This window comes from Orcinus orca, chromosome 2 (genome assembly GCF_937001465.1).
Source record: "Orcinus orca chromosome 2, mOrcOrc1.1, whole genome shotgun sequence".
Lineage (NCBI taxonomy): Eukaryota > Metazoa > Chordata > Mammalia > Artiodactyla > Delphinidae > Orcinus > Orcinus orca.
In genome coordinates this window covers 84,981,096-85,007,040 of record NC_064560.1, presented here as the reverse complement: position 1 = coordinate 85,007,040, position 25,945 = coordinate 84,981,096, and the positions used below count along the sequence as shown (strand labels likewise).

The following is a 25,945-nucleotide window of genomic DNA, read 5'->3' as shown; positions in this document are numbered from 1 at the left end:
TCCTTCACTCATATCAACAGCAGGCACCTAGGACCCAGTCTCCCAGACTCAGGCAGGCCCACCTTTCCTCTGAGGCTGCCACCCTCACTGCTGACTGGCCACACGGTTGAGGGCCAGTGGGAGGGGGGGAAGGCTGGCTGCACTAGGTGTACCTGAAACTGGAGTTGCTTGGCCCCAGGGATGGGGGGGGGGGCGGGTCTTTGGAGATAAGAGGGCCACCTCTACAACCAGAACTGGCTTTGGCTGGAGAGAGATGTGACCTGGACCTCTATGTCAGGAGAGCGCTCCTGGAGACCCAGTGGTTAAGAGCAGGGGTCTAAGAAGATGGGCTGGGGGAAAGGACAACAGGGAGGCAGGCAAGGCCCTTTTCCTTGGGACGGGAGCCCTGAGACCTATGGCAAGAATGGCAGCCAGAGACCCCAAGGAGAATTCAGTTGCTCACTTATTCACTCAATACACATTTACTGTTTGCCCCATGGAGAGACAATCCCTCTCCTCTCCACCCAGGCACCCGCTCTTCAGAACTAAACTCTGAGGGCCTTAAAAATCAAAGGGAAGGGACATGTCCCTCCAGGTGCCCATCCCTGTCTCAGGCAGCTTCTAAAAGCTCCTCAGCTCACGGAGGATCTCCTCCCTGCGCAGTTTCACCCCACTCTTCCAAAAGCTCCCCTGATCTCAGACACAGACACACAAGTTTATTCACAGGTACAACACCTGGGCAAGAGGATTTGCATGTGATTTGCAAAAGCTTGGCCTGAGGCAGTAGCAGCACCCAGCTGTTCTCCCTTTGCAGCCCAAGCCAGGCAAACCTCCTGCTGCTTCTCCTTGCCCACCCCCATCCTAGGCCAAGTTTCCAACTTTTGTACCGTGAAGAACCCAGAACCCCTTTTCGGCTTTCCCCCAAACAGTTCCCATGAGAAAGGCAGAACAACACCAACTGGGTTTCCAATCTGTGCAGTTGAGCCCGGGGACTTCTGGGTGGAGGCTGGTCCAGCTCAAAGATGACACGCGGCAGGAGAAGGTCTCCAGGCAGCCTTGAGAGGGAAGCATCAAACTTTCAGAAGCTTTCCGAGCCCAGGACTCCGGGTACCAAGAACCAAGGAAGCTCTGGCTCTGCCTAACCCCAGGGGCTCTGGTGCCTGGGAAGTAGTACACATGCCCTCAATATTTGGGGAATGGATGGAGGAGGGTTACTGTTCACAAGCCATTGTGAAACTGTAGGCTCAGGAACAGACAAAAGCCTCAGGAAGCTGGACTTAGAGGACAGCAGGGGAGAGCCAGTACTACACAGCCTGTTTCAGGAGTCAGAGAAAAAAATATTCATCTCACTGCCAGTGAGTGCAAGTGTGCCTGGGGCCAAAGCACTGTGCTAAGTGATTAGCTTTTCTTCTTCTCTGTTTAGCATCACAAGTGAGGTGAGCCTCTCATTTTAGAGATCAGGAAACTGAGGCTCAGAAAGTTATATGACCTTTACTTAAGGTCACACAGCTGGGCAGGAGTGAGGCCAGGACTCTAACCCAGAAGCTGTTAAAATAAATTGGGTGAGAATGATACAATGGCATCCTGAATCCTTCCTCTCCTACGCAGGGTCTGGTGGCTGAGTTCCCTCATGGAATCCCCTTCAGTTCCTTTTCTGCAAAATGGAGAGAATAATGATACATACCTTGGAAATATATTACAAGGATTAAATGACACTTAAGACATGTAAAGTGCTTAGGACAGTGTCTGGCATATGGTAAAGCCTATATCGGTGTTAACTATTATTATTATTATTATTTATTAAAATTCACATCACTCAGTCATTCAACCAACATCTGAACACCATGGTTCAGCCTCCAGTGGCAGACCAGGAAACTTGCACAAAGCAGGTAGTCAATGCTACAAAGCTGAGAAGAGGGCCCACTGAGGGGCACTGCAGAGGGCAGTGATCTAGCCTGGGGATTTGGGAAAGGCCATTGCAGCTTCCTGGAGGACAAAAAGCCAGTCAATTCTCCATCAACAGGAAGAAGTGATCTTTTAAAAATGCAAACACAGGGCTTCCCTGGTGGCGCAGTGGTTGAGAGTCCGCCTGCCGATGCAGGGGACACGGGTTCGTGCCCTGGTCCAGGAAGATCCCACATGCCGTGGCGGGACGGCTAGGCCCATGAGCCATGGCCGCTGAGCCTGCGCGTCCGGAGCGCAACAGGAGAGGCCACAACAGTGAGAGGCCCGCGTAACACACACAAAAAAAAGCAAACACAGGGACTTCCCTGGTGGCACAGTGGTTAAGAATCTGCCTGCCAACGCAGGGGACACAGGTTTGATCCCTGGTCCGGGAAGATCCCACATGCACAGAGCAAATAAACCTGTGCGCCACAACTACTGAGCCTGTGCTCTAGAGCCCGCAAGCCACAACTACTGAGCCTGTGCGCCACAACTACTGATGCCCGTGCACCTTGATCCTGTGCTCCACAACAAGAGAAGCCACTGCAACGCAAAGCCCGCACACCGCAATGAAGAGTAGCCCCTGCTTACCGCAACTAGAGAAGGCCTGCGTGCAGCAGCGAAGACCCAACGCAGCCAAAAAATAAATATTTTTTTAAAAATGCAAACACACAGCTGAGGCGTTGGTGAAACCCTCAAAGAGCAGGGTCCCTCTGCACTGAGGTGGACACAGGAGGCCCTGCAGGCTCTGGTCACTGGCCTCTGCTCCCAAGACTGCCCCGCATGCCCTGCACCTCAGCCCATCCTAGCCTCTTTCTGCTTCTCCCAAAGCTCAACCCCTTCCAGCTCCAGGGCCTCTGCTCCTATTATCCCAGGCATCTCTCCTCCTGCAGGGTCTGAGCACTCAGGTGAGGAGGGCTCCTCTGCTGTGCACCTGCATCACACCTGCACATCCCTCCTAGTAACTCTCATCACGCTGTTTAACATCTGTGCCCCACCAGACAGAACATTGCAAGACCAAGGACCAAGGAGGAAAGAAATATGTGCCACATTTCTGGAGGAAATATGCCTTCCTGGAGGAAGGCACCAGATAGTTTGCAGGGATCCCGGGTTCCTTGACCAATTCATGTCATGAACTTGGCTCTGCATCTGCCTGCTCCAGAGAGATTCTGAATTGCGAAGCCCAGACCCATGACCTTCAAGGTCTGGAGACCAGCCAATTAACCCCTGTGGTGTGGTCGAGGAAGCCCTATGTACCAGCTGCCTCAAGCCACAAGAGTGAGGTCCTCCAGCTCTCAATGGCCTCTCGGTTGGGTCACCACCACCGCTAACACCACAAAAGCCAAAAAGCCACCAAACCATCAGCACCAAGACTTCTGCCACCGTCATGGCGGAAACAAACAAACAAGCTTCCTTAGAAATCCCCTTAGAGCAAACTGTTGCGGTAAAGAGAAGAGACTTTAATCTGACATTAAAAATGTTTGTGCATAGTAAGTGTCCAGTAAATATCAGTATCCTCATCAATAACAATAATAAAGTATCGGGCACATAGTAGGTGCTCAGTAAATGGTAGTTCCCTGGTCCCAGGGGACAGAAGTTGGAGTCCGTTGGCAGCTGCCCACCCTCCCCATGCCCAGGGCCTCCACCTGTGCACACGAAGTCAGAGCTGCAGGAGATCACCAGATGCAACCCTTCGGTACACAGGAGGGGAAACTGAGGCCTGGATGGGGAGGACTTGCCCCAAATCAGAAGCCAGTCTGTCCCTAGAACCTGGGTCTCCCAGGCCAATGCCTTGTCCTCGTGATCAACTCAGCCACCCAAGAAGGGAGGTTTCCAATGTTGCCTCTGGATGCAGGTGTCCTCCCAAGGACAGCTTGGTGAGGGTGGGGTCTCAGGCCCCTTGAGGAGAACACAGGGCTTATCTGGAAGGTCACGGCTTTGCCTCTGCATGAGGCAGGCGTAGCTTCTTGCCTTGACGGAGCCCACGGAAGCCAGCTCTCCTGCGGGTCAGGAAGGGAAAGAGGTCATGGGGGAGGCCCATGCTGGCCCCTGGTTCCCTGAGACTTTAGCAGCTGTGGATATCAGCTTGGCCACCCCGCTGAGTGGTCCCTGATGTTGAGATGGCCACTGTGGCCACTTGCTTTCTGCTGCTTCTGCCCTCCCCTAGGCCTCCCAGGCCCCAGCACTGGTCCAGTCTCCCCGGCTACCTTCCCTGAAGCCCCCCTTTGCATTGCTCCTACCCCTCGACCCACTCCCACAGGTCAGTGAGACCCTACAGCAAGAAGTGGCATTCACACCAGGGCTGAACGATCCCAAAGCCCATGCCCTCTCCGCCTGGCCTCACTGCCTCCTAGGTGTCCCCAGGTGCTGTTTCCTGTTGGTGCCTCCTTCCACCTTCCACAGCCTCTTTCTGCAGGAGGCTCATTCCCCCAAGGGCCTGGCAGGAGCTTCCCGTGGGGATGGTGATGACGAGGTTGAAGAACAGCTCCTAAAGCAGGAGAGCCGGCCTGTGCAGAGTCACCCAGAGGTACTGTCAGCGAGGGAAGCTGCCCACAGTCAGCTCAGCCTGAGCACCTGCTCTGCAGGAAGTAGAAGGGGACTTTGCTGGAAATCTGCCTTTAATCTTGGCTTCCTGTTTTCTGCCCCGAGGGACTGCCCAGACGTCTGAGTTTCAAACTATTTCACACCAGTTTCTCTAAACTGTCATTTCAGAGCAAAGAGGCTGGGGGAGAGGAGGAGGCAGCGTGGCGGGAAGTCCTTTCCTTCCCAGGGGACCCTGGGATCAGAGCTCAGTCCACCCATAAAGGTGCTTAAGCTCTGGATTTCTGGCTACCAACCCAACTTTGCATCGAGCTACTGCGGTGGCATTGTGTCATCAAATGCAGCCAAAAGTCCTAAGCCCTGTTCCCACATCCAGGGGTCTTAAGCCTCCCCTCTTTTCTTCATTCCCCCAAGGTGGGGACAACAGCTCAGCCTGGGAAAGCTAGCACTTGAGCCTACCTGGCAGGGAGGGGCTCCTCTTAAATTTCCTCCCCTATCCTAGAACCAGAAGACCCTTCTCTGATGAGCTCCTTTCCTAGGGTCTGCTGAGAGGGGAGGCTGTTTGGTGCCCCAGGCTTTGGAGGTCCTCAGATTGGAACCCCAATTCTGGGAGTGGGACTCTGGGAAAGTTCTGAGTGCTTCAAGCCTCAGTGGCCTTGTCCGTAAAACGTGGCTCCAAACGCCATCTTGACATCTCCCTGTCTCACAGGTGTCTTAACCTTAGCTTGTCCAAAGTACAGCTCCTGAGCGCTACCCCCAGCCTGCCCCTCTCCCAGGTCCTCCCTACCTCAGCAAAAAGCACCAGCATTTCCCCATGTTCCAGCTGGACCTAAGGATCAGGCCCCCTTTCTCCTGGGGCCTCACTTCCCCCGAAACAGCCCATCACCCAGAGCTGCCACGTGGCTCCCTTTTGTCCACTGGGGTCCATGCCCATCATCACTGGCCATAATATGCAAAGTCTCCTCACTGGTCTCTTGACCTCTGCTCAATCATGTTACTCCCCTGCTTAAAAATCCTTCAGCGGCTCCCCAGCGCTCATGTAATAAAATCCAAACTCACGTAATAAACCCCCCGCCCCATAACACCCTACCAGATCCAGCCCCTTCCTCTCATACTACTCCCACTCGCTTGCTGGTCTTGTCACCTTGGCCTTCTGGCTGTCCCTTAAGCTGCTGGGCCCTCTGTGTCTGTTTCCCCGCCCCGTGCTCTCCTCCATCAAGCATTCATTGCCCTCATGCCACGGTGTCTGATTGCCCTGCTTATTTATTTATCCCATGAGGGGATAACCACATGGTTATCCACAGTGGTCTTTCTCGCCCTTTCAACTCCTGCATCCAGGATAGTGCCAGGCACTTAGCAGGTGCTCAGTAAGTATTTGAGTGAGGGAATGAATGAATGAATGAATGGTGGTGAGGTTGGAAGTTCATTGGCTCTTCCACTGGAGGATAGCTCTGTGGGGCAGGACCCTTTATTGATTTGTCCCCTGTGCCTGGGGTTCAGGGAAGTTAACAAATTTATTGCATTCTACTGTGAAGAGGTGGAACCAGGATGCAAATACAAGTCTATTTGACTCCAAAGTTCACACTTAGGCCACAGCAAACCCAGGGGATAATGTCAAACATGTTTGGGGGGTAAAGGAAAATGCATTGGTGAAAAACTGGGACAGGGATTAGAGCATTTTCCACATATCCCCACAGCCCTTTCCCATTTTGCCAGCTGATCAGTCAGGGGAGGGGAGATATCAACGTGGCCCTTCGAGAAGCCTTCGCAGAGCTGCTAAAGTGCTTTCCTTCAGGCTGAGAGGTGGCCCCATCCGGTCCCACTTTATCATTCCATCTTGACCTCAGAGGAAAGAAAGGGAAACCAGCCAAGCTGAACACCCTCCCCACCTCCCCCACCCCTAGGCCATTATCTTGCTGCATCTGCACCATCTCTTGTGAGACAGTTGCATTTTAAGCTTGATCTTACAGAAGAGGAAACTGAGCTCAGGGACGTTAAGTAACTAGCCCAAGATCACACAACTAGGAAGTGGCCCAGCTGAAATTTAACTTTACACTTTGAACCCCAAATCCATGCTTTTTCCTGTCACACCATAGCTATCTCTGAGACTGGATGTCTCCTCAAAGGGCTGTGTGTGACTACCACTTCCCTCCTTGAAGGGCTGGCTCCTTTCTGGAAACTGGCCAAGGGGTGCATTGGGTCAGAGGGCCATCCTGCAGTTTGTCTGGGGAAGCACACCCAACTTCTGCTCTTTGCAATGTACAGCCACACTGCCTTCTCAACTCACTCTCCTCCAGGACCCTAGTCCCTCACTTATTTTGAATTTCAAGACTTTGCCTGTACACCTCATTTTCCCCACCACAGAATGCCCCTCCCCTCTGTCCCACCAATCCTGACCCTTCCTTCAGGGCCCAGTCCCTAGGGAGTAGCCTGCCTCCTTGTACCCACACTGGAGTCTCCGGTCTCTCCTCCATCATTGCCCCCGCCCCCAACTCTCTGCTCCCCCCTCACACTCACACACACACACACACACACACACACACACACACACACACACAGTCTGCTCCTGAGCTCAGAGCAGATCACGCCCTGCTCCTCGTTAACAGTAATATATAATAACAGGCGATACTTAGCTAAGGGCTGACCACGTGCCGCCCACTGCACGCTAAGCACTTTAAGCGTTATTAACTCATTTCCTCCCCACAAAACCTTAAGAAGTTGGTGTTATAACTTCCCCCATTTGGTAAACTAGAGCACAGAGAGGTTAAGTAACTTTCCCAAAATCACATAGCTACTGACAACTTCCTCACTGCTGCCAAGCTGAAAACAAAGTCCAGGAAAGTTCCATAAGGCCCTTTGGATCTCTCTTGTCTCTGGGGCTTGCAGGGAGCCCATCTCCCACTACTTTCCTGGACCCACACTGCAAACTGCAGCCGTACTGAGCTATTTACAGTTCCCAGAGCCATCAAGTGCTCTCACCTCTCCCTACCTTTGTCCATGCTGTTCCTTCTGCCTAAGGTCCCAGCTCTGTGAAGTCTCATTAGGCCTTCCCTCTTTTCTGCTTCCTGTGGACCTTGTACACCACTTCTTCACTTTTATCAGTTATCTCTTGGCGCTTGTCTGTTGGCCTGTCAGTACTGGGAACTCCTTGACGGTAACGAAGTGGTCCTACTAGTAGACTCCTGAATTGTCACATTCTCAGCGCCAGGAAATGCTTGTGAATCTATAAATGCTGCTGTGAGTGAGGCCCACTCTCCACAAACAGATCCGAGGAGAGGGGACCACGCCTGGCCTCAATCGCTTCTACATCGGGGGAGCTGCGCCCGAGGAAGGCTTGGAGCTTGCTCCAAGGCGGGCTGGTCGGCCCTCGGTGAGGGGCCTTCAGGATCCTTCAGCGCCAGTGGGCAGGTGGGGGCAGGGCGTGGGCGCGGACACACCCCCCCGCAGTGCCCCCGGAGCCCGGCAGGGGGCGCCGCCCCGCCGGCCCACGCCCCGCGGCGCGCCGGGCCGGCTCCCTCGCGCAGGCGCGCTGCCGCGGGCGGAGGATCCGGGCCGCGCTTCCTCTCGCCAGGCCTGCGAGCTTCCTCCCAGCGGAGCCCAGGGCGAGCCGAGCTTGGCCGCCGCCACTGAGACCACCGTCGCCCTCTAGCTCTCGCCCCACCCCGCACCCTGCCCGGAGGTCTTGCCGGGGTGGGGTCCGAGCGGGGCGATCGCCCGGCCGCGCCGCCGTCGGGGCCATCCCCCGGACAGCGGTCCCTCCCGCCCCAGCCAGCCTGTGGCCGCCGGAGCCTCCGGGACGTGGAACGCGGGGACCCCCTGCGGCCCCGATCCAGGGTCCGGGGCAGCCCGGGGCAGCCGGCGCGACGTCCCAAAATCGAACCTCTGTGGCGGCTTTCGGAAGCGGAACTCTACCGGGGCCGCGCCGGCTACATTGTTTCCTCCCCCCGACTCCCTCCCGCCCCCCTTCCCCCGCCTTTCTTCCCTCCCCGACCCGGGCCGCGAGGCCGTCCCCCTGCCTCTGTCTGGCCGTCCCTCCTCCCCCTCCTTTCACACCCAGACCTCTTTGTACCGCACCACCCGGGGACCCCTGCGCCCCTCCCCTCCCCCCTGGCCGCATGGACTGCCCCGCAGGCCGCTGATGCTGCCCGCAGCGAGGTGGCCCGGACCGCAGTGCCCCGAGAGAGGTGAGTGCCTGACAGACCTGGAGGAGGTGGGCGTCCGAGTGCTTCCCGGCGGGAGGTGGGTGGAGGTCGCTCGTCCCGCTTCTGTTGCTTCTGTTGCAGCTGCCGTGGCGTCCACACCCATCCCCCACCTCCCTTACACCCTCCTTCCCGGGTTCGAAATCTCCCGGGAGTCACTGTCAGCCCAGCCCGACTGGGAGGGGAGCGCACGAGGGAGGTACTACCTTTCGAGCCCCACAGACTTGTCTCTGGCCACCCCGAGTCTGTCCTCCCCCTCTTGTGGGGGCTGGCTGGAGCCTGGAGGGAGGGGGTCGGCATGGGCCAGGGCCCAGGAGGATGGGCGGTTTGCCATTCCCGGCCCAGGGCCTCCCTGCGGGTTCCTTGGCCTGCCTGGTTCTGACCCCTCCCGCATTCCCCTGCGGAGGCCCTGCCGTCTCCAGGAAGCCCAGGGCCCAGCCACCTCCCTTGAGCCTGCCAGAGGTTGAGCCTGTCACCCTCGGCCTCCCAGAAGACCAGGCCTAAGCCAAGGGACCTCTGACCCTAGGGTGGGGAAACTGGGCTGGGCCTCTGTCCTGGTGGAGGTGACACTGGGCATTAGGACCATGCCCCACCTCCTGGCAGCCTTGTCAGCCCCTTTTCCCAGGCTCCTCAGGGCCCAGCCAGGTGTCAGGAAGGGGCGTGTCCAGCCACTAGATTCTTGGAGCTTAACTAGGGGTTTATCTTCCCTCCTGTTTTGTAGACCAGGGGACTGAGGCTTAAAGGGGGAGTTGCTATCCCAGGCCTCTGGCAGAGTTAGGCTGTCTGTCCTTTCATCCCCCCGGCTCTGCAGAGCTGGACTGCTGTGGGCAGAGAGAAACCAGCCAGGTGCCTTTACCCACCAGGGACATAAGCCCCCAGCTTGGCCCATGGGTCCTTGTGGGGTGAGCACGTGCTCCCCTACAGAGGGCTAGAGAGAAGGGAGAGGGCTTCCGGCCCCGGCTCTGCCTGGGTCTGGGCTCGGGCAGCATTGGCACTGCCCGTGGGATTTCCCCCTGGTGCCTGAGGCTGGGTCCCACTGAGGGATGCGGTGAGTGTGTGGGGCACCCACGGGGTGCAGCCCTGGTGCTGAACTGAAGCAGCCTGGTGGTCATTCCTGACCTGTCCCTCCTATACACCTTTGGCCCAGCTGGTGAATGGGATCTGGATGGGGAAGGCGAGAGCCCTGTTTCCACAAGGAGCACCCTTCAGCCTTGGCATGGGAACATTGTCAGAGTGGGGACACCCAGGGTGTCTCTTCCAAGCTCCCTACACCCTGGTGTTCCCAGTGTCTTTCTTGGTGGGGCCCCAGCAGGAACAGGGTGAAGGCAGCAGGAAGGAGACTGGGACTGTGGCAGGATCCTTTTGCTGCTGGAAGTGTGGGAGGCTCCCTGGGGGATACTTAGCCGTGTCTGGGGCCCCTTGGGGCTGCTGGCAGTTTCGTCCCGCTCAGACCTCTGCCCTTGATTTAGAGTTGTTTCCGGTTGCCCTGACATGCACAGTGGAGGGGACACAGATGTGTTGGGCCTGGAGGCTCCCCTCACCCAGCCCTAACTTCCTTGCCAGCCTGAGGGCCTGGGGCTGAAGCCTGACATGGTTGGACGCCTGTGAGCTGTTGGGTGCAGGCCGGGGTCCCAAGACCCTTGTAGAAAGGGGTCTGGCTTCAGGCAAGCACGTGTGCAGGGCTTCACTTTTTATGTGGCAAGCTTGGTGTCTTCCTCCCTGCTCTTCTCTCTGCCTTGGGTCTGGGACAGAGAAGGACCAGAAGACGGTCCCCAGCACTGCTGCAGAGGGCACCAGGCCCCAAGGGGTTGAGCCATCACAGAGCAGACCAGAGTACAGGCAGAGACAGAGGCCCAGGGCTCACAGTGTGACGTGGCCGCCCCAACAAGCCTGATCTGGCAGGACGGCTTGGGTCCAGTTCTGAGCTTGTTCTTTGGGAGGTTTTGAACCTCATTGTCCCCAAAGGTGTTTGGTCTGGGAACGAGAAGGTAGGGAAGCACCCTTATGTGTCTGAGGGGCTGTCCCAAATCAGAAAGGCCATCCCTTGATGTCCCAGACACCAGGACCAGAGCTGGGTGGCAGGTGGGTCCCCAGGAAGCAAATCTGAGCTCAGAAAACTACGTATGTAGGTAAATAGTATTAGGGTTCTTAATTTAGAAAGTAACAAAACAGCACTACAGAAAATTTAGAACACAGAAAATTCACCCACTGTTTCTTCACCGGCATAGTGACTGTTAGTATCTTCGAGCTCCCAGCCAGTCTTTTCCTGATCTTTTTTGCCTTTGTCGCTGTTTTCATTTGGGTATGCGTGCCATCACACCTTTTTTCATTTAATACCATATCTGGGCATTTTCTCATGTTGCTACACAATCTGTGCAACTTTGCTCCTAAAAAGCTACAAAATATTCCCGAAAGCTCTGCCGCAGCAGCCTTACCCCAACCCTCTTACCAAGCTTGTGCATCGTTGTTTCCCGTCTGTTGCTGTTGTAATTGTTGTTACTGCAGGCCCCCAAAGCAGCTGAGAGTATTGGAGAGAGTGGGCAGCTTGGCACCCAACCAACGTGATTCCAGGCCCAGCTGTGCCATTTAGGCCAGGGAGGAGGGACCTTGGACAGGTCATCCTTTGAGCCAGAGTTCCTTTATATACACAACAGGGACGGTGATACCTACTTCAGAGGGGAGTGTGCGGACACGGAACTAACTAACCAAGGTACTAGAAGGTGCCTGGCACACCCCCTGGCATCCACTAGGCGCTCTGTGAGAAGGGGTAGGCTTTGCTGAAGGAATGCCCACTGCAGGCTGCTTCAGCGTGTGCAGAAGACACCCGGGCCAGGGCTGGCTGATGGCTCACCCAGCCAAGGGTGGTCTCTGCCCAGGGAGCCCTTCAGAAACCCTGTGTTCAGAGACTGCTCTGGCCAGTATCCTGTCCCCCCTCTCTGCCTTCCCCTGTCCCCATCACCATGTGGAAGGTGGGCTACTGGTTGGTTTCTGGGGCCTGGCCCTACCCATTCTCCCTCTGTTCTTTCAGCATCAGAGCTGAATGGACAAGGCTTTTTCTCTGAGAGCCTGGCTGCCTCCTGTCCCCCAGCTTCAGCTACTTCCTAGGCCAGCCCCACATTTCCCCAGTGGAGATAGAGGCCTACTTTCCCTGGGAAAACTGAGTCTTAGCAAGGAACCCCGGCATCCGGAGCCCCAAGCCAGGGACAGCCATGCCAGCCTCATCCTCCCGCCCAGTGGCTGGGGAAGGGAAGAAAGTTGGGGTCAGAGGCAGAGATTCGAGAGCCTCCCAGCTGGGAGTTGAAGGGGAACATAGATGGTCCACAAATCACTAGGGAAGTCTTGTGTGTTAGTGTCCTTCTCTTCAGCAGGTGCTCCCCAGGTGTAATCTGAGCGTGTACTGCTGTGACATCGCTTACTTCCTCTTGTTCCACGTCTGTGGAGATCAGAGAACTGGGAGTGCCCTGCTAGGGTCAGCCCATGGACAGTAGGAGGAAAACAGTCTCAGCTTGGCACTCCCAGGGCCTAGGAGACCATAGCCCCAGCTGACCCTGGTATGGCTCAGGACTAACCTAGGTAGAGGGTCCTCCCCAAGGTGGCCCATTCATTGCAGAGGGCTCCCAGGCACATGACCTCGGACTCCGGCCACCAGACTTTTGCCTTTGGAGTGTCCCCCTCGTCCCTGGTCTTGGTGCAGGGGAGGCAGGCATTACAACTGCCCTCCTGTCCCACAGCTCGGGCTGGGATGAGGTCACAGGGTGCGGTCCTCTCCAAGATGCTGGCCTGGCTGGGGTGAGCACTTTGGGAGTTTCTCAGTGCCCCCCCTCCTTGGTTGGGGACAGGATGGGTGGAGGAGGCAGGCCACCCTCCACACCAGGCAGGGAGCACTGCCTCCCCTCCTCCTCTCCTCTGGGTCCCTTCATCCAAGGGCTGGAAATAGAATCCGCTAAGTAATGATTAAAGTCAAATTCAGACCTAAAAATAAAGAGCTGGTGAGGAAGAGCTAGTGTGCTCCCTGCGTGGCTGAGGGGAGAAGCAGGCAGGGCGAGGCTCACTTCGGGGGGCCAAGCCCTGCTACCCGGGAGAGGCCAGAGCCTGTTGGGGGACCAGGAGTACTCCCACTAACTGGGGGGCGTCTCTTGTGTCAGGCATGATGCAGCCCATACCAATCAGGGTCAGACTGGCAGGACCAGGGAGAGAATCCCATTTTTCCCGTGGGGAAACTGAGGCCTGGGAGGGACAAGTGGTTTGTCCAGCGACTGTCCAAAGAGCTCCCCTTGGCAGGCCCCCAGGGACCTGAGGGCCCCACGCAGCCCAGCTCGCCCTTCTGCCAGCTCAGTTTCTCTTCCTGGTTTTGAGGTACTGTGATGAGGGTAGCTTCTCATCACACACCAGCTCTGTACGCCTCAGTGGGACTGGGCCTCCAACCGCAGCTTCCCTCCGCCTCCCCTCCCCTTCCGTGGTCTAGGCCCCTAGAAGCAGGAGAGGCTGCCTGGTGCCCTCCTCCTCCCCGCGGGTCCTCCTCTCTGCACAGTTGGAAGCCTTGTGGGTGGGTGAAAACCTGGGTGTCATCTGACGCCTGCACACCCAGGCTGCTGCTTCTCAGCCCTGCCCAGCCCAGCCGCTGCTCCCCAACCGGCCGGACGTCTGTGGCCCATGCTGTCAGGGAGACTGGAGAGGAGAGGAGAGAAGGAACCCTGAGGCCCCCCTGCCGACCAATAGAAGAGGCCAGAGTCAGAGAGGAGTCAGTCAGTAGGGAGAGGCCTGTGGTTCCAACTTCCTGGCAGGGCTCCGGGGAGCTCAGAAGCTGGGGATCTGCGTAGGCTGGAGCAGCCAGGAGGGCTTCCTGGAGAGGAAGGGCCATGAAAATCAAGAAGCGTTTGAGAAAGAGACAGGGTAGGGGCAGAGGTCCTTGCTTAGAGCTCCTCCACTCTCTAGGGCTGCTGGCTTCTCCAGTTGCTGTGCGAGGCACGGTATGGCACAGATGTAACCCATCCTTCCCAGAGCAGGAGGGCTGATCTCTGGGTGGACCTCCCCTCAGCTGCCCACTCGCACCTCTCTGTCCAGGGTGTCATCTGTCCTGCCCAAGGGAAGGGTGGAGGGGTTTTCTCCCAACCAGGTTCAGACAACTCTGAGCTGAAATCCTTGCTCTACCCCTTGGAAGCTGGGTGATCCTCCTCAGCCTGGCTCCTCCTCTGTCAAACAGATCAGCAGTAAAACTTCATGGGGTTTTTTGGAGGATTAAATAACTAAGGCAGGATTGGGTCAGTAGGCTCTCACTGTTCGTGCTTTCATTTTTACAGTCCATCCCGTGGGGCGAGGGTGTTGGTAACCCTTCTCCCTACACTGGGTAGCAAGATTGTACGTCCTTTGAGTTGGGCCCCCTCAGCTTTACCTTCTGAGCCATGTGTTCTCGGGGTCCCAGTTCTGAGATGGGGAGACCAGGAATCTGGTGGCCAGCTCACCGGCCTCTGGGCCACAATCTCCCCACCTGTAACGTGCCTAGGGGACTTTGGGGTAAGGGACAAGGACGCTCTGGTTTTTAAGGGTTCGTTGGAGGTGGTTTTTAAGGGTTCATTGGAGGTCAGTGCTGAGAGGCTGTATGTAAATGTAGGCAAATGAAGATGCAAAGACCACAGCCTGTGCTGAGGTGGGTGGCGGAACAGAGGCCTGGAGTCCCCACTGCCCAGTACATGTAGGTAATTAGGCTCCTGAGCGGTAATTAGAAACCTTTCTGGGCCAGGAGTGTCAGCCTCAGGCTGCAGCAGCGCCTGGGGAAGGCGGCTCCCCTTACTAGCCTCCTCTAGCTCCAGCCCCCACTGAGCCATTGGGGGGCAGGAAAAAAGCCAGTGAGTTGCTGTAATTTGGTCTTTAACACTTTGCAGCCATTAAACTCACCCCTCCCCTTAGGGCAGGGGTGCTGGATGCTGAGGGAACCCTGGGGGTGAGGGTGGGGCAGCTCACACTGGAGACAAAGTGGGACCGTCCATCCTTCCAGCCCTCTTCTGACCCCCGGGGAGGTTCAGGCCTCTCCAAGGGTCTTGTGCCCAATTCTGCAGCTGCCCAGCTGAGGGCTCTGGGACCACCCATCTGGCTCAGTGGGAACCAGCCTCCAGCCCGTGGCCTGGTGTGTCACCAGGGGCATCACAGTGCCGTCAGCCTTGGTGCCCTGTGCTTCTAGAACCAGAGGTGGGGCTGATTTTACTGCTGCCAAACCAGCCCAGCTGCTGTTGGTGCCCCGCCCTCCTCAGGTGTCTTTCGGAGGGGTGTGCCCAATCAGAAACGCAGAGCTGTGTGCCAGGCTGCCTGGGTTCAGAGCCTCTGTTGACCCTCACCCGCCTCACCCTGAGCCTCCTCCCGCCTTCATTAACTCTCTCTGTACCACGGTTTGAAATCCTAATCCTGGCCGGAGCTAGCACAGTCGCTTCTACCTGAGATCCTCCCCTCCCCGCCCCCTCTTCCTGGAAGCCTTCCCCAGTGGCTTTGTCCGTCTCTGCTGAGGCCCCAAGCACACCTGGCCGGGACTGATCAGCTGGTAGCCAGGAGGGGTGGAGCAGGGCTGCACACAGAGCAGAGATGCTGAGTAGCATTCTTGGGGTCCCAAGGGCAGGACCTCCGGGGCCCTTCCCCCCTCCTGTCCATCCTGGCTGCCACACATGGAGCTGGGCTCACAGGGAGCCTCTTGAAACAGTGGCTCAAAGAATAAGAGGGCAAGGTGGACCTGCTTGTTGCCTCTGGGGGCTGCCCTGCCCCGCAGAGGCTCCAGCTGGGTCCTGTGGCAGGACCAGGGTCTCTGGGGGCCGTGGCCCCCAGAGTTCCCCCAGGTCTCTTGTGCACTTCCCTTTTCAGTGGCTATTTTTAGCTGGGTGTAAACAGTTACTGAAGGCTCCCACGCCCCATTAGGCAGTGGAGTTTTGGTGAGGGGGGCAGGGCAGGAGCCCCTTAACCTACACTGGCCCTCAGCACGTGCTAGGCTGTGAGGGTCTACAGCTTCCCCAAGGCAGGCAAAGGGCAGTTGCTGGGCTTCCCCCCTGCCTGCCAGCCTGGGCTCCCAAGAAAGGCCTGCCTGAGGCTGTGGTCACTGACCTCAGCGCTTGGGCACAATGCCCAGCCTGTTCCCAGGACCCCAGCACAAGAACTCCTGGGAGCAGGGTTTGGGGCAGGAAGTCGGACTGAAAGCCCCCTGTCCCCCAGCCCTGTGGGGGTGGGGTGGCAGCTGCTGTCCCTTAGGGGTTAAGTATAGTCCTGTCGGTTATGGGACCGCAGTGTGGTGCAGCCAGCCTAGCTTCCCCCTGTTGTTTGTTGGTTCATTCATTCATTCAGCACTCACGTGCTGAGCGGCCGCCCTGGGCCCGGCTCCCCTCCTGCAGGGGCTCCCACAGGGTCAGTGAGCTTCTCGCTGGAGCATGGGGCGTGAGAGGCTCTGGAGGCCCCAGCAGCCACCACAGCTGGGGAGCCCCGGAAGGCTCCTGGCACAAGTGGTTTTCAAAAAGTTATTGATTTTCTTACTAATCTTATTTTTAGGGGGAAGGCAATAGATGCTTGTGGTTAAAAAAACAAAAGTTAAAAGAACAAAATAGCAAATATACAACGAACAGTAAGTTTCCCTTGAACTTGATACTCACTACTCCTTCCCATTCCCAGAGACAACCTCTGTTATCAGTTTCTTCTATCTTTCAGAGATATCTATCTTTCATATCTAAGGTTAGGGGTGAATGGTATGTCCTTTAAAAAAACAATAATTTGTAATATACCATGGGTGATGTCCTGCACCCTGCTTTTTTTTTGGTCTTTGAGTATTTCAGACCCACCAAAAAGCTGAAATAATGGTATAATGAATACCCATGTATACTTTACCCAGTTTCACCAGTTCTTAACATTTTGCCACATTCGCTTTACCTCTTCTTTTATATACATGGACATATGTGTATACGTATTTTTTTTTGCTGATTTATTTGAGTGTTAGTTGCAGGCATCGTACCTTTCTCTCCTGAGTACTTTATCGTGTATCTCTTACATAATCACAGTACCATGATCACACCTAAGAAAATTAACATTAATTCCATAACATTATCTAACATTTTCATTTTCCCAGTTGTCCCCAAATGATCTTTATAGCTATTTTTTCCCTCTGATCCAGAATCTTATTCAGAATCACTCATTGAATCTTGCTATCATGTGTCTTTTCTTTTCTTTTTTTCTTTTGCAGCTTTGTTGAGATATAATTGCGATTTAATGTTGTGTAAGTTTAAAGTATACAGTGTGATGATTTGATATATGTGCATATTGTGAAACGATTACCACAATGAGGTTACTTAACACATCATTCACCTCACATAATTACCATTTTGTTGTTGTTTCATGTTTCTTTTGTGTCTTGTTTAATCCAGAACATTCCCCAGCCTTTCTTTGTTTGTTTTGTCTTTTATGACATTGACTCTAAGAGTCCAGGCCGGTTATTTGGTCTCTGTCTGCCTACGTCTTCCTGATTGGAGTCAGGTTAAGCAGCTCTGCGGGCCCATCGCACAGAGGATGCTGTGCCCTCCTTAGTGCAGGAGGCACTCAGTGTGCGCCTCTCATTATTGGTGATGCTTAATTTGATCACTCGGTTAACGAGGTATCTGCCACATCTCCCTGTGGTGGAGGTGCTTTTTCCTCTCTCTGATTAATCTGGAGGGTGGTACTGAGATGCCATGTCACTGTCCTATTCCCCCAGCAACGTTTCCTTCGTGACTTGAGCTGGCTTTTTGCCATTTCTACTTACTCTATCGTGGGGAGGTTTCTGTATCAGCACCCAGAGATCCATCCTGGCCCCATAACAGCTGGAGTTGTGTTGTTGCCTTTTCAGGCTATCTGGTCATATATTTACTTGGTTCTTTATTAACGGACATAAAGGTTTCTCCCATCTCTTGCTACAACAAACAGTACTGCAGGGACTGTCCTACTACATTTTCTTAGGCACACGTGCAACCCCTGAAGGTTGAATGGAAGTTCCTTGGGTAGAGAAGGGGGAAGGAGTGGAGAGGGAATGCCAAGGTGGGAAGGTGGGTGGGGTACCAGGGTCCTAGGAGCAGCGGGTGAGAAAGGGATCTGGTTCAGGTGCTGGAGAGCCAGTGAGTCCCAGAAGGGTCAAGGGACTTTCCCAAGGTCACACAACAAGTTGGTGGCAGAGCCAGGAACAGGACTCAGAGCCCTTGACTCCCTGGACAAAGTTCCTGCACTTCTTCCACAAAGTGGCCTGAAACAAGGTTCACATAACCCTGGAAGGGCCCCTCTGTGCCTGATCAAGGCCTGACTAGAGGCCTAGGTTCACAGTAGCCCCTCCCAGCCACTCTGACTCTTGGCCTCTGACCTGGAAGGGGATAGCCCGGCTGGACCCTCAGAGCCCTAAGGACGGGACCTTCCTGGCCTCATGACTTCGCCAGGGAGGAGCCATCAGAGAGGGTCTGCAGCTCCTGCTGGCAGGATTTCTGTGGGAAGAAAGCAGGCTTCAGAACAGCCCTGGGAGCTGTAGGGTTGTCACCAGCCCATTGTACAGATGGGGAAACTGAGTCCTGAAGTCATAGCCAGTAGAGCAAAGGGGAGAGGCTAGCTCCTCCCTCTCGTTTCCATATCTGTCAAAACCCAGACCCTCAAGGCAGGCCACCCTGACCCTCCTGGCCTTGCCCCTTCCTCTGAGCACCGCTTGATTCTCCCTCTTCCCTTGCACTCTCTTTTTGAGGCCAGTGTGGTCCCAGCCTCCTGGCAGCCCCCGCATGGTGCGTGCACATAAGGCAGGAGGCACCAGGGGTGGGGGTCGAACTGGCCTGCTGGCTCAGGCATATGACATCTGCGTGGGGCAGGACGCTCACTGGAGGTGTAGCCTCAGGTAAGGCCACTTGCCTCTCAGCCTGGCTCATCTGTAAAATGGGGATAATAATAGCCTCTCCCTCTCAGTTGTTAGAGGATTTGATGAGCCATAATGTGCCAAGGACAGGGCGCAGCACAGAATAAGTGCTCAGCAAACAGGGCCTATTATTATTTTTGTTATTATCATCTAGTCAGTGGGGAGGCGGCAGCAGCAGCTGCAGGCCTGCAGGGGAGGGAGTGTTTGCAAACTGACAGCTGGGAGGGTGACTAATGGTGCCTCAGCCTCCTCGCCCTCTCTCCCTTGGTGGTGGTGAATCTTGCGAGGGAGGGGGAGGCAAGGGGATGTGGAGAGCTGGCAGAGCCCCTATTCAGAAGGTCTTGAAGATTGGGGACCCAGCCAGCCACAGAGGGACCCCCGTTCAAGTTCCGGACCATCGCCCCTAACTAGCTGTGCGACGTAGGGCAAGTTGTTCAAACCTCATGAGCCTCAGTTTCCATTTCTATAAAATGGGGGCAAGAGGAGCTCACGGCTCCCACATGTGGTTCTTGGGGGCCTGGAGGTGCTTCCTATACTCATGGTGGCTCAGTTGTGTCAATGTATGTGTGTGTGTAGGGGTGTCCAGGCTCATCCTTCTTGTGCCCCAGGCTCCCTGCCCAGATGGCAGAGGTTGATGGGCTGGCCTTGGGACAGGAAGTACTATGTATGCTGGGAGGAAGGGAAGCCTGGAAGTGGGGCCTGGACGCAGTGGTGCTTCTCCCCACCTCTGTTCTCCCCGGCTCCTTCTGGTCTCCAAGACCACACACTCCCCTGCTGAGGCCCACAGACCCCATGGCCCTCAGAAGCAAACCCTGTTTCCTCACGTCAGCATTTGAAGCCCCCGCATCCCTGCAAGTTTTGTGCCAGGCGGACCCAGTACACACGGTCCCCTGCCGCAGACTGACGGGGTGCTCAGACCATCAGGGTCTGTTTCCCGCCCTCCTCACCATGGGCTTCCAGCCTGGGGTGCCCCTGCCTTTTTTAGCCCTCTAACCTTCAGGGCTCAGCTCCAGCGCTCCCTCCTCCAGGAAGCCCACCTAAGCTCTGCAGTCCTCACTCACCTCACACCCCTAGGCACTTGCACTCAAATGTCTTCTTCCACCGCCTGGCCTGGGGTAGGTGGTAAAGTTTGTGAGTGTCAACCAGGCCCCAGGCCTTGTGTGTCCTGCAAATAAGCCTGGGAACAAGGCACATGGAGGAGTTTTTCTTCTAACATACTGTGAGCACGGAGTAGTCACTGGCCCTGTCTGAGCCTCAGTTTCCTCATCTGTCAGAAGAGAACAGTAGCCCCATCCCTCTGCTTCCTGGGACAGGTACTCGGGGGCTCTGGGCTGTGTTTGGGAAGATGCTGGTCATAGAGGGAGTGCTGAGCTGGGGCCACAAAGAGTATGTGTGCAAGACGGGGTTGACTAGCTGCTCTTGGGGCGTGGGGTTGGCTGAGGTAGCTATCTCGGGGTAGTCAGTTTTACTGAAGTAAACACATACACCAGAATGTATACCAGCCACAAGGGTACAGCTCAGTGAAGCGCTACAGAGTTGAACTTGCCCCCTTCCAGTCGCTGCCTCCTCCAAGGGGAGTCGCCATCCTGCACTGGAAAATCCCCTGACTGTGGAGTTTATACAGATGGAATCACAAGGCATGTGTGCTTTCTGTCTGGCGTCTTGGTTAGCATGTTTGGATGCATCAGTGTTGTTTCATAGCTGTAGTTTATTCATGTTTACTGCTGGCCAGTACTCTGTGAATGTACACAGTTTATCCATCTCACTCCTCACGGGCGTCTGGGCAGTTCCCAGTGTGAGGTTCGTTACAGACCGTACTACTGCGTGTGCTCCTGTGCCTGTGTCAGCAGTGCCTGCCCTGTTTTCTCTTGGGTGTGTGCTGGGAAGTAGGGTTGCCAGGCCATGGGGTTGGCATACGTTTGGCTTCAGAGATACTGCCTGGGTGAGTTTTTATAGGTGACAGAACTAAGAGGCCCACAGAGGACAAGGGACTTTCCCAAGGTCCCAAGCACCTTCCCCAGGTTCACAGCTGCCCTGTGGTCCCCCACAGACCACTTAGCTGATATCCAGCCATGGGGGGCTGGTGGGGCAGACACTACTTACCCACTACACTTTGTAGCCTCTGTTGGTCATTCCAAGGGCTGTAAGGCCACAATGGGCTCAGGGTTGACGGCCCTCTGTCCTTGGGGGTCCTCAGCCTTCATCCCCTGCCTCCTCCCCTGCCCCGTGCCCTCAGCCTGCTGAGACTGGAAAGGACAGCCCTTGCCCCAGGTCCCAGCTCTGGAAGCCTCTGGCATCTGTTCGCATTGCTATGGGGAAGGAGTAGGGTCTCAGTGATGGAGGGAACCATCTCCTCTCACAGCCTTCCCTCAATCTTCCCCTCTCCCCACAGCTCTCATGGTACCAAGTGACAGGTTGGCCTTCCTGTGACACGGGGATACCAGATCTTCTGAGAAGATGTCGGCAATTCAGGTACTGCAGGGGCAGGGTTCTAGGGCAGTGGAGTATCCCCACCACCACCACGGGGGTGCTGAGAAGAGTGAGAATGAGGATTCAGGTCGATTCATTCCCCTTTTCCCCAGTCCTGGCTTTCAGCAAAATGGAATTCCAGGGCCCACTGTCAGATGCATGGCCCTCAAGATGGGAGCACAGGTCTGGGGGCCGTGGGGAAGTCTCAGCTAGAAGACACCCAGAGCTCTCCAGGGGAAGGGCACCTCACCCAGACTCAGGGAGGCCAGCCAAGAGGCTGTGACCTTGAGGGCTTGCAGGTGGGTGGGGCCCCAGGCTTCTCCGCCCACGTGTCGCCTGCCCTGCAGGCTGCCTGGCCATCCGGTACAGAATGTATTGCCAAGTACAACTTTCACGGCACTGCTGAGCAGGACCTTCCCTTCTGCAAAGGAGACGTGCTCACCATTGTAGCTGTCACCAAGGTAACCAGGGACTTCACACCCCTACCCACTGGGTTTTGTCTCCCCTGCACGGGAGGGTGGGTTTTGTCTCCCCTGCACGGCAGGGTGAGCCTGAGAGCGTGTCTGGGCTCCCCTCTCCCCAGGACCCCAACTGGTACAAAGCCAAGAACAAGGTGGGCCGTGAGGGCATCATCCCAGCCAACTATGTCCAGAAGCGGGAGGGCGTGAAGGCAGGCACCAAGCTCAGCCTCATGCCGTGAGTACCTCTGGGTACGGTTGGGAATTCCCAGTCTGGGAGGAAGGAGGACGGGGAGCCCTGTTACCCCTAGAAGAGAGTCTGGAGAGCAGGGAGGCGAGAGTGAGGGGCTGGGATGTCCGTGAGGGCCTCTCGAGACGAGGGCAAGGGCATGGGTGCCGGACCTCAAAGGGGAGGACGGAGCTAGGAGGGCTGAAGAAAGAAGGGCAGGAGGCAGAGGATGAGGGCCTCCAGAGCCTGTCTGAGCCCTGAACTGTGGAGAGGTGCCAGCCAGAGGGAGGGCCTTCGGGAAGTGGAGCCTGGCAGTGCCCTTGGGCCACCATGACCCCAGGCCTGGCCTCCCCGCAGCTGGTTCCATGGCAAGATCACGCGGGAGCAGGCAGAGCGGCTCCTGTGCCCACCAGAGACAGGCCTGTTCCTGGTGCGGGAGAGCACCAACTACCCCGGGGACTACACTCTGTGCGTGAGCTGCGACGGCAAGGTGGAGCACTACCGCATCATATACCACGCCAGCAAGCTTAGCATCGACGAGGAGGTGTACTTCGAGAACCTCATGCAGCTGGTGGAGGTGAGCGGAGCGCGCCGGCCCTGATTCCAGCTATGGTCCCACCACTCTAGCTGGATGACCTTGGGCACGTCCTGCAGCCTCTGCAAGCCCACGTTTCCTCATGCCTCGATAGAGCCCGTGCTGTGTGCCAGCGTTGAGCTCTGACCCCACGATGCCTGCACAGGGAGGTGGTACCCCAGTTCATAGGCCAGGAAACAGAGGTTCAGAGCGATTAAGAGACCTGCCTCTGGTCACACAGCTGTGACTTGGAGGCGCCAGGACTAGAGTATTCTGATCCCAGAACTAGCTTCCTTCCAGCCACTCATAGAGCTGTGTGCCCAGCTGTGTGAACATAAACATGTCCTCACGAGCTTCACCTTGACGGCCCACATGTCCCTGCAGCTCCCAAGGCCACCTCTACCCCAGGCAGCCTCCAGATGCCTCCTGTACTCACTCTCAGCACCTTCCCCCTGTTGGCCTGGCTTGGCCTATGACAGGGGAGGGTCCTGTGCACACCTGGCTAGAGGCTGGTATTAGACTGAGCCAGGGCTTGTCCTCTGCTTTGGGATGCTGGTGAGGCCCAGAGTGATCACAACAACCCGGTATCCGTCCAGCACCTGGGTGTCGGGTGGCATGGGAGATGGACCATGTGTCTGGGGCCTCCCTAACCCCTGCTAGAAATGGAGAGCCCTCCTGACCCAAAGCAACTCTGGGCTGGGTGGGACCGGCCTCTGCTGCCATCTGGTGGTCAGACCAGGGCAGTGCACGGGAGCCGCGGGTGGTACACAGGGGGCTGGCCCTGATCGCCTGCCCTGCCCTCTGCAGCACTACACCTCAGACGCAGATGGACTCTGTACTCGCCTCATCAAGCCAAAGGTCATGGAGGGCACCGTGGCGGCCCAGGATGAGTTCTTCCGCAGTGAGTGCCACCCCCCCACGCCCACTCCTCACTTGCCCACCCGCCTCCTCCCACCCGGGCTTCCTGGCACTACCCCCTCCTGGAGGCTCTGGAGACGTCCAGGGAACCCCACATAAGTCACAGTCCAGTCTGCTTCTGCTGTGACCCCCGCTCTGGCTTCAGCACCCCTCACTCACCACCCACTCCCCCCACAGGCGGCTGGGCGCTGAACATGAAGGACCTGAAGCTGCTGCAGACCATTGGGAAGGGGGAGTTTGGAGGTGAGCCAGAGAGGGTGGGAGCCCTAGGAGAGGCTGATGACTGGGGGGAGTCCAGGAAACGACCCCCAACTCTCTCGCCCCAGACGTGATGCTAGGTGACTACCGAGGGAACAAAGTCGCCGTCAAGTGCATTAAGAACGACGCCACTGCCCAGGCCTTCCTGGCTGAAGCCTCGGTCATGACGTGAGTTGGGGCAGGGGGTGGGGAGGTCACCCGGGGCCAAGAGGTGATGGGGAGGCTTGGCAGGCTCTGACCACCCCGTCCTGCCCCAGGCAACTTCGGCATAGCAACCTGGTACAGCTTCTGGGCGTGATCGTAGAGGAGAAAGGTGGGCTCTACATCGTCACCGAGTACATGGCCAAGGTGTGTGCCTGCCCCGCGATCCAGTTGCCAGCCTGGAGCTAAACACTGGGGCTCGAGCCTTCCAGCTGCCCCAAGCCCCCCACCAGACCCTTGGGCCCCTGCTCCCTCAGTCCCTTCTCTCCAACTGGTCTTTGAAGTCACCAGGGCTTGGCTTTTGTCTTGGCTCATCAGTTATTCACTACGACCTTGGAAAAGTTGTGTCACCCCTCCAAACCTCAGGTCCTCATCTGTGAATGGAGGTAGTAACAAAGTTTACCTCAGAGATTTGTGAAGATTAAGAGATAATGCATGATAATTGCTGAGCACAGCGTCCAGTGTCCAGACTCTGATATTCCTTCAGTAGTGACGTCCTGACCTCTCCCCTGCCCCTCCCCTCTCCTGACACCTCCCTTGAGTGTCGCCATTTACCCAGCCCCAGGCCCACTGTTCCCAGGGTCTAGAGGGCAAGTCTGACTTATAGGGCCTGTTGGTCTGTCTGTCCTGCCTCCAGGGGAGTCTGGTGGACTACCTGCGGTCTCGGGGTCGGTCGGTGCTGGGCGGAGACTGTCTCCTCAAGTTCTCACTGTGAGTGAAGCAATGCCTGATTGCGGGGGGGGGTGGCTGCTATGGGATCCCTGTCTGAGGGGACATGTGGCTGGCTCGCCCCCAGAGATGTCTGCGAGGCCATGGAATACCTGGAGGGCAACAACTTCGTGCACCGGGACCTGGCAGCCCGCAACGTGCTGGTGTCCGAGGACAACGTGGCCAAGGTCAGCGACTTCGGCCTCACCAAGGAAGCTTCCAGCACCCAGGACACGGGCAAGCTGCCAGTCAAGTGGACAGCCCCCGAGGCCCTGAGAGAGAAGGTGGGCGCGCCTCTCCTCAGGGCCTGAGCAGTGGTGGGTGGGGTTCCCGGGTCACCCGCACCCCCCCGTTCCCAGGACCTGACACTGCCTCTCCCATCCAACCGGCAGAAATTCTCCACCAAGTCTGACGTGTGGAGTTTTGGGATCCTCCTCTGGGAAATCTACTCTTTCGGGCGAGTGCCTTATCCGAGAATTGTGAGTGTGGGCGCTGGGGCTGGGTGGGGCTTGGAGCAAGGGAGGGGGTGACAGGGAGGGGGACCGGCTGAGCCCCACCTCCCCGGCCTGAGGCCTAGAAGCTGCAGACCTGCCCTCGGGACCTTCCAGGCGCTCCCCTGGCCGGGGCTGAGGCGGAACTAGGGGGGTTCTTGGAGAGCAACGCTGAGTGGGGGTCCCCTCGGGGTCAGGCCTTACACCGATGCGTACCACCCACCTGCCCGCAGCCCCTGAAGGACGTTGTCCCGCGGGTGGAGAAGGGCTACAAGATGGACGCCCCCGATGGCTGCCCACCTGCAGTCTACGAGGTCATGAAGAACTGCTGGCACCTGGACGCCGCCATGCGGCCCTCCTTCCTGCAGCTCCGTGAGCAGCTGGAGCACATCAAAACCCACGAGCTGCACCTGTGACTGCCGGCCTCCGCCCAGGTCGGGGGCCTGTGGGGACTGAACCCAGAGAGATTGCGGACCTGGTGCCCCACTCGCTGGGCCCAAACCCGAACTGAGCCCAGCAGGACCGTGGGCCTCTTTTCTCTGTCGCAGCCTGTGCCCCTTCTGGCCCCCGGAGACCCCGCCTAGGCCTGGCACCTTCTCTCATGGACCCACCTGTGGGGCTTTGGGAACCCCGCCCAAGGGCCAAGAAGGGAGGAGGCTGAGGAGCCCTACTGGGGTCAGGCTCCCCCTGGCCTCCCATATCTCGCCTTCTTAGAGTTTTATCCCTTTCCTTTTTTGAGATTTTTTTCCGTGTGTTTATTTTTTATTATTTTTCAAGATAAGGAGAAAGAAAGTACCCAGCAAATGGGCATTTTACAAGAAGTACGAATCTTATTTTTCCTGTCCTGCCCACAAGGGTTGGGGAGACCAGGCCCCTCTCTAGGGACCCATCGCCCCAGCCTCGTTCCCCACCCCGTGTTCCTTGTCCGTGTTGCCTCGGTCGCCCTGTGTCTGCGCTTGACCATGTTGCACTGTTTGCATGCGCCCGAGGCAGACGTCTGTCAGGGGCTTGGAGTCCGTGTGCCGCTGCCGCCCGCCCACCCACCTGCCTTGTGAGATGGAATCGTAATAAACCACTCCATGAGGACCCCGCC

The 25,945-nt window shown here is 56.8% G+C and overlaps 1 protein-coding gene and 1 long non-coding RNA gene across 7 annotated transcripts; one reads left to right on the top strand and one right to left on the bottom strand.

Moving 5' to 3' along the window:
- Positions 1-675: 675 nt before the first annotated feature.
- LOC117203834 (uncharacterized) lies at positions 676-9,754 on the bottom strand. Of its 2 annotated transcripts, none has more exons than XR_007475948.1 (2): positions 8,666-9,754; positions 676-3,923 (listed from the first exon to the last, which is right to left on the bottom strand). It is a non-coding gene; the product is annotated as an uncharacterized LOC117203834 (long non-coding RNA). The 2 variants fall into 2 exon arrangements; XR_004486769.2 differs by lacking the exon at positions 8,666-9,754 and adding an exon at positions 7,454-7,803.
- On the top strand, positions 7,996-25,945 carry CSK (C-terminal Src kinase). 5 transcript variants are annotated; one of them, XM_004276311.3, is made up of 13 exons: positions 7,996-8,648; positions 20,939-21,018; positions 21,363-21,476; positions 21,599-21,711; positions 22,060-22,279; positions 23,084-23,177; positions 23,372-23,437; positions 23,521-23,620; positions 23,710-23,800; positions 24,291-24,364; positions 24,450-24,645; positions 24,754-24,840; positions 25,086-25,945. In XM_004276311.3, exons 2-13 carry the CDS (start codon positions 21,004-21,006, stop codon positions 25,266-25,268), a joined length of 1,353 nt encoding a protein of 450 aa, XP_004276359.1. In that variant the 5' UTR covers positions 7,996-8,648; positions 20,939-21,003; the 3' UTR covers positions 25,269-25,945. The 5 variants fall into 5 exon arrangements, with proteins under 5 accessions (XP_004276359.1, XP_033295970.1, XP_033295967.1 ...); XM_033440079.2 differs by having other exon boundaries at positions 8,396-8,648; positions 21,315-21,476; XM_033440076.2 differs by having other exon boundaries at positions 8,396-8,648; positions 21,129-21,476.

What these genes read in the sequence shown, in the direction of transcription:
- CSK (XM_033440076.2), top strand. An exon ending in TGGGAAGGGGGAGTTTGGAG is followed by an intron (nt 23,438 to 23,520) that starts GTGAGCCAGAGA and finishes CTCTCGCCCCAG; the next exon opens with ACGTGATGCTAGGTGACTAC. An exon ending in TCACCGAGTACATGGCCAAG is followed by an intron (nt 23,801 to 24,290) that starts GTGTGTGCCTGC and finishes TCCTGCCTCCAG; the next exon opens with GGGAGTCTGGTGGACTACCT.